General features: G+C 60.9%; 1 protein-coding gene across 1 annotated transcript in view; it reads right to left on the bottom strand.

Moving 5' to 3' along the window:
* Positions 1-7,417, bottom strand: part of CARMIL1 (capping protein regulator and myosin 1 linker 1) — a gene marked incomplete at its 5' end in the record, with an annotated part of 96,541 nt that overhangs the window by 26,875 nt on the left and 62,249 nt on the right. Inside the window, 7 exon segments of the mRNA XM_014593331.1 lie at positions 1,142-1,270; positions 2,532-2,630; positions 4,678-4,771; positions 5,234-5,302; positions 6,561-6,733; positions 7,115-7,169; positions 7,270-7,369. Of these exon segments, the coding sequence (XP_014448817.1) occupies positions 1,142-1,270; positions 2,532-2,630; positions 4,678-4,771; positions 5,234-5,302; positions 6,561-6,733; positions 7,115-7,169; positions 7,270-7,369 (719 nt within the window).

Below are 7,417 nucleotides of genomic sequence, written 5' to 3'. Positions count from 1 at the left end.
GTACACTGCCGCCCTCCCGACTCCCCAGAGCGTGCCCGCCGAGGCCCTCCGCGCCACTGTGCAGGCCTGAGCAACGGGATGAGCCCAACCCCAGCCCTTCTCCCCTTCCAGGAGGGGGAGCGGCAGGGGGAGCCCATGTCGCAGCCACGGCTGGTTCTTCTGGCCACCACGAGAAGCCCGTGAAGATGAAGGACGACATGGGGACAGGGCCTGTTCTCGCTTCCCATCACGCCCATCAGGAAATTCCGGCAGCTTTGGACGGTGTGTCAGGAAGCAGGAACAGAGGTGACACAGGACAAAAGTCACCCCTTCGCTCAGGGAGTTATGGGAGTCTGAGAATTCTGTGCCGGACACCAGAGATCAAACCACACTCGTGTTTTCATCACGTCACAAAGTAACACGTGAAGCCCCTCCTCCTGCAACGGGCGCAAGGGCGGGACCCGAGCCACAGGTGGGTCCCTTCCCTGCTCGTCCTGGGGGGGAGGTGAGTGCGCACCAGCAGTGGGAGAAGGACCTTTGACGCTGGGACCAGAGGGCCCCACTCCGCCCCGCCTCCTGACCCCCTTGGACCCCTGCCCGAAGCAGGGAAGGCTGTGTTCAGTTCCGGGCCTGCTTCGAGACTGGGCACGGGAGGACGACGGGGGAGGGTCCGCACCCCTGCACAGCCTGACCCGGGCCACTCGCTGGCCCCCTCCCGGCCCGTCCAGCTCCCAGAACAGCCGCTCACCGGGCCCAGAAACATGTTGCCTCAGCTGCCCTACACCCTGTCCTCCCCGCAGGGCGTGGGCCGGTTACCCGGGCTGTGGGGTCACGTGTCTGTCCCAGGGACACAGAGAAGGTAAGAACACATGCCTGCCCTTCTCTGCTTCTTCGGCCGGGGTTGGCGAGTGTCAGAGACCCTGAGACCGGGAGGGGCCCGCTCTCCCCACGAAGCTACACCGCGACCCCCCGCGGGTGACCACCCCCTTTGCTGCACAGGGCCCCCATCTTTTATCCACCAATTGACAACTGGCCTCGGCACAGAGGCAGAGAACAACTCCACTCGCTAGCAGCCTTGGAACTCGGTGGAGAGGCAGGGTTAAAGTAGCTTAAAATGGAACCTTCTAGCACTTCCGTGACACCGGACCAGGGTGCCACCTACCGTCTTGGAGTTCTTGGCGTCACGCAGCAGCTGCTCCGCGGCCCTGACGTCCTCCTGCACGGCCTCTCCGCCGCAGCTTCGCAGGGAGTTGAGGTGGTCCTGGACCTTCACACACACCCCATCGATCATCTGCTCCCGGCCACGTGACGGCGCAGGTGAGAAAGGAGGGACAGGGGCAGGGGTGAGACCTCTCCTAGCCTGAACCTTCGAGAACGCGACCCGCAGCCGATGGTAACAGTGTAACTTTTCACAGAAGAAACTGCTGGTGACAAGACTCTGAATAGACCACGGAGGCCTGTGTGCCTTCCCGCCTTGGGGATACCTGTGGGAAGGACACGGGTCCTCGGGGGGTTCAAACCTGCGGTCACTCAGCGACACTCTGCTCCGTCCCTCAAGGCCTCAGAGGGACGTCGGATTGAGGACACGGGGACATGAAGGGCACAGCGCTGCAGCCTGCAGATGGCTACGGGGGGGCACCACAGCCTGCCGGTCACGCCGGAGCCAGAGCGCCCTCCCGCCAGCATGCCCCGCTAACGTCACACGGAGCACTTTCCCGTGTAAGGGGTCAGCAGACAGACACCGTCGTCACCCTGACACTCCCCGTCCCGCATCCCAAACATCGTCGGTTACTCCAGGGTTTCCACGAAAGACCCGGGGCCGGCTGGTGGCACCACTACAAAACCGCCGTGTGCGGCCGTCCTGCGGGGTCCGCGCCCAGAGACCCCCCACCCCACATACGTCAGGCATGTCTGCCGGGATCCGGCCTGGCGAGGCTGGGGCACGTCTAGCCTGCGTAGCTGCTGTCCCTCTGTCTGTCTCTCTCACACACACACGCACGCGCACACACACACACACACACGCCCACGCACACATGCACACACGCACTCCGAGAAGAAACACAGAAACTCGTGGACAGACAACCTGATGGGAAGCGGAAGGGCGGGAGGGTGCTGGGGAGGAGGCGCAGACGAGGGGAAGGCCCAGCTCCTCTAACCTGAGCCGCCACCACGGCCTGGACACGGCGCGGCGAGTCTGAGCACACCAACCACAGAGCGCTTACCAGCGCTGCCCCAGGAGTGGAGGAGGGACTGTGGTGTGGCCATTCCCGGGGCGTTCTCGCTCTCCCCCAAGGGCGCACACCTCAGAGCAAAATGTAATCGAGCCTGTGAGTCGGCGTGGTACTACGCCGTCTGCTGGCTCCAGATGTTCTCATGGAAGTTTAAAATGCCCCTCCGGGCACGTCATACGAGGGGCAGCTCAACAGTGAAAGGCGCACACTGCGTAGAACATGTCTCCCCTCCGCGTCCCCCGAGCTCTCCGTCCGCGGTCACTCGGACACGACGCGAGGCTCCCAGCCCGGAAGGACAGGCGGGGTGGGGCTGCAGCCTACCTGCTGGGTGGTGCTGGCGACGATGCCCTGCTGCAGGCGGTAGGCTTGCTCCTGGAGGTGCTTGCGGGTCTCGTGGTTCCGGAGCAGGTAGTTCTGGATCTGGAAGGGAAGCGCATGTCTCTCAGGGGCGCGTCCCCACTCCTCAGAGGGGAGCGTGTCAGTCAGTGCTAGGCTGCAAGCTCAGCCCTGAACACGGCCGCGCCCTCCCAGCCAGCGTCACAGCCCCTCAGGGACGGGCCACCGGTGTGTTCGGTCAGAAATCCAACCGGTAGGGGCTGGAGTCATGTCCCCACGGCCCCACGGCTGGCGGGGAAAGCGCCCACAGTTACGGCCACCCCAGGACTCTCGTCCCTCTCCTGCAGGCTCAGCCCCTCCTGCCATGACCTTGCCTGGCAGACAGCTCAGAGTTCAGTCAGTGCCCAAGGAGCGCAGCGGACTCCCTCCCCTGGGCGTGCTCCAGGACTAGAACCCACAGCACTTAGACGGGGTCAGGGAGGGGAGAAGAGCCGCAGGTTGGACGGGCGGGTCCAACTCAGACTGGCACGAGCTTCCTTAACTCACTAGGTTTTCGTATTTACTCCACAACAGCACTGGTTTTACTAAAATTATAACAAACAAGAAAGCAAATTTCCACAGAAAGTGAGAAATCTGCATTGCTATAAACCGTCTTCTGTGAAAAATTCCACTCTGCGAACGGTAACGGGTCGAGGTGACGCATGCAAGAACACTTTGTGATGAATACACGTTCAAAAACGTACAGAAAACCTACCGAAAATGACACATGCCCATAAAGATGTGTTTAAAAAATAATTTGAGCTAGGTAAACTGTGCCGCCTTTTTCTTTAATTCTTTCTTTCTTAACTTAGTGTTTTGTTTCCCTTGAAACCACTTGGTCATTTGGCTTCTTAACTGTCACCAAGGTTATCCAGTAGCTGGGACAGTCTGGGTCTCACACTGTCACTGTCCACGTGCAAAGATGTACTCCTTGGTAGCAGTTAGGGACAGCGAGAAACGGGTGTGATTACCATCGTCCCTGGAACCCGGGAACAGAACAAGACGTGCTTTCTCACTGAACAAAGACACTGGACACGCAAGAGCCCTGGAGAACACGAGGAGTGGCCGTGAGCACCGCGTGACAGACGCACACTGATCTCGTGCTCCCCGGGCGGCGTCACCATCAGTGTGAATGCGCGTGCTGGGGTGCGGTCGGGGGCCGGCCCGGAGGCCCAGCGGGGAGGCGAAGTACGTGGAAACGGCCCTCACCTCACACTGCCCACTCGCCTCACTCCTCCCGACCTGCGGCCCCAGCTCACCCGTGTTGTCACCACTTTGAAGCGCCGGCCGGCTACTAGATCGGCCACAAGGAGAATGGGGTCGGCCGTTGGTGGCAGGACGGCAATGACGCCGTGCCCCGTGCGGTGCTGCAGCCACCTGGCCGTCCGGGGTCCTGCCCCAGGGCTCCTCCCTGCACACCCGGGCATGCACACTGTGGGCGCTGACCCCAGCTCCCGACGAAGGAGCCGTGGGGGAGGCTGCACCAACGGACGTCGAGTGCACAGGTCCTGCAGGGGCAGCCGGCCGCGCGGCGGTGCAGAGGGAGCCCTTCGGTCCCACCTCCTTCCCGACAAGCCTCGCTTCCTCCCTAGTCCCTGACAGGAGGCGTGAGAGGGAAAGCCTCGGAGCACGGCCACACCGCATCCGTGCGTGGAGCCGCGGCCCGACCACGAGGACCGAGGGACTTGGGCCGGGACCGCCCAGCACCTTTTGCAGCGCCTCTTCCGTCTTTTCGGGGTTTGCTTTCAGAGCTTGAGAAGCGTCATACACGGGAATTGGCATAAATCTCAACGTGTAGTTCCTCGGAAAAGAAGACAACAAATCCACTTTAAAACGACTTCCTGTTGCCTAATTCACTTTTTTCATGTTTTAAAGTTTGAAATATGGTTGTAAGAGTAGCTTAGAAAATTCTAGACTCTGGGCCAAGTTCAGCCCTGATCTCAGAGGGGCAGTTCCTAAACACCGTTTTTGCTGCTGCTCTAGGGCTGAGCCCGCCAGCATGGCCGGCGAGACAGAGGAGCGCCCGGATCCGTGCGTGGAGCCGCGGCCCGACCACGAGGACCGAGGGACTTGGGCCGGGACCGCCCAGCACCTTTTGCAGCGCCTCTTCCGTCTTTTCGGGGTTTGCTTTCAGAGCTTGAGAAGCGTCATACACGGGAATTGGCATAAATCTCAACGTGTAGTTCCTCGGAAAAGAAGACAACAAATCCACTTTAAAACGACTTCCTGTTGCCTAATTCACTTTTCTCATGTTTTAAAGTTTGAAATATGGTTGTAAGAGTAGCTTAGAAAATTCTAGACTCTGGGCCAAGTTCAGCCCTGATCTCAGAGGGGCCGTTCCTAAACACCGTTTTTGCTGCTGCTCTAGGGCTGAGCCACGCCAGCATGGCCGGCGAGACAGAGGAGCGCCCGGGAACCTGCAGCCTGCACGCGCTCCCCCGCTTCAGCACCGCGACCCGGACGGCACTGCCGACAGGGAGGCCAGGCCCCGACGGGCAGAGAGCTGGGTGATGGCGCCGGAGAAAGCCCGGGCAGCCTCAGGCCGTGCTGCTCCGCAGCCGCTCGGGCCGACGTTCTCTGACCCGGGGTGACGTGGCCCCGTCGGCGCTTTCAGATTTCTCTAGAAAGAAACCCGAACGGGAACTCACTTCTCCATAGCAACGGCGATGTCCTGAAAGCCCTGTGCGCTGATGTTGTTCTTGTCCCAGATCACGGTCCTGTCAGAAAACGATCAGCAGGTGACCGGACCACACGCGAGGAAGCCCTCCTCAGAGCACGCCAGCAACGGCGTCCGGGGGCTCAGGGACCCTGTCGCGTGAGCAGGCTCGGAGCTCGGAGTCACCTCCAACACAGTGCACGAGCGTCCCCAGCATGACGTTCTCGGGACCCTGCGACCACATTCGCTGTCGGACAGTGACACTCCCGTGCTCGGGACAGCAGCTGGCCTGCCACTTCCCCACGCCACCTCACGTCTCACCACCCGGACACCAACCCTGGCCTGACCCCTCTGTCCGGGCCGAGACCGAGGCCAGCCTCTACAGTGCCACCCGCCCGCCAAGGACGGGGCTCCAGCCATGAGACCACCCGTTCTATAAACCCGGAGAGAACCGTGTCTGTGCACGGGCGCCCTCACAGCACGCTGGTGGCACCTGGGTCACCACAAGGAGAGGTGGCATCAGAGTGTGCACCCGAGGCTCACGTGGCTCAGGGCGTGGTAGGGTCTGTCGGCCCACTTGGCACACGGACGGCTGTGTCTGTCTGCCTCCCTCCTAACCTCACTGACCTTCCTTACGGACGTCGGGACAGAGGCCTGGCACCTGCGGGGCCTGGGCATGGGCAGAGGCCCAGACTGTCCTCCCAGCACGGGGTAGCAAGGTCAGCAGGGTCCCGGGAGCAGCGTCCACCCTCCCTGTGGCCACCCGAGTGACGGCAGTGGCGGGGAGCGCAGCAAGGGCCACACAGCACAGCCGTCGGGCCTGGTGCGGAACTCGCCTGGCCAGGACTATGACGCTGTCAGTGTTCATGCTGGCTGGGGCGGGGGACCAGGATCACAGGACACCCGTGCCACACGTGTGCTGTCACGGCCAGCTCGGGCCTCCCTGCCCTCTGCCGGCCCCACGTCACCAGCTCACAGGCTGGCGGGAAGCAGAGACCACGTTCTAGGTTCCCTCACCACGGGGACATCTATGATGACCACTTAAAGGAAATCACATCTGCCTTCGGGAGTGCCCTCCTAGCGTGCCGACAGTGGGCGTGAAACCGTCCCCTCTTCAACCTCGCTGGCCCCTGGGTGCAGACTCCGGGCGCAGCTGGTCTCCAAAGCCAACAGCCCGAGTCTTCTCCAGGGCTTCTTCCTTAGGACACGCAGCGCGGACCGCACACACAGCCCAAACCGTGCGACGGGGGGGCACTGAGCCACTGGAGAAGCCACGCGAGAGTGGAGCAGCTACCAAGGGCGTGGGACGGGGCGCCAACCTGAGCTTGGTGTTGATCTGCAGGGCTTTAGCCAGCATCTTGGCTCCCATGTCACCCATGCCGTTCCCGCTGATGTCCACCTCGGTCAGGGAGCTGTTGCTGCCCAGGGCATTGATGAGGATGGTGACCTCGGCCTTAAGTTTTGAATCGGCCAGTGACAAGGACTGCAGGGGCTGCAGGGACAACAGGCAGCACTCGGTCATCTCTCAGAGCAGATTGCTCTAGAGACACACCAGTGAGACCTGCGGGAGGATCCTGCCGGTTCGAGTCCCGGACCTGGTGGCTTAAATTCACACCGGGCGCGTGTGCGTGCGTGCCCAAGATCCTGAGAGGAGAATGGAGGAGAAGGGATTGCGGCGTGGCCATCCCCCTTGGGAAGTGATTTCTCGCTTTCTGTCTCTCTGTCTCTGTCTTTCTGGCAAGCGCAACGCCCTATCAAAAGCCTGTAAAAAAAAAAAAAGTATGCTGAGATGAATTATCTGAAAGGTTTGGGCAAGAATGCAGCAGAAACCACGTGAGAGCGGCCGGGCCCCCTGCGTGTAGCGCGTACTCACCGAGTCCTCCTCCTGGATCATCTGCACTAGGCTGTCCAAGACGGGGGCCAGGTTTCTAGAGAGATTTCAGGGTGCGGACAGTGGAATGGAATCGAAAGCTTTCAGGAGGCAGGTTATCTTCACCATTGCGATATAAAAAAATTAAAAACTCTTACTTGGATTTCATATTATTAAAGTTTTTGCCTAACGCCAGGTGCTGTATCGACCTGTTCTTACTGAGCCATACTATCAAGGTGGACAGGTCAGATTCTAAACCTGGAACAAAGCAGAGCAAGGACAGAGTTAAACCCCAGTGTAGCCATC

This window comes from Tupaia chinensis, unplaced genomic scaffold (assembly GCF_000334495.1).
Source record: "Tupaia chinensis unplaced genomic scaffold, TupChi_1.0 Scaffold140356_1, whole genome shotgun sequence".
Classification (NCBI taxonomy): Eukaryota; Metazoa; Chordata; class Mammalia; order Scandentia; family Tupaiidae; genus Tupaia; species Tupaia belangeri.
The sequence above is the reverse complement of the archived record's forward strand: the minus strand, read 5'-3'. Positions and strand labels throughout refer to the sequence as shown.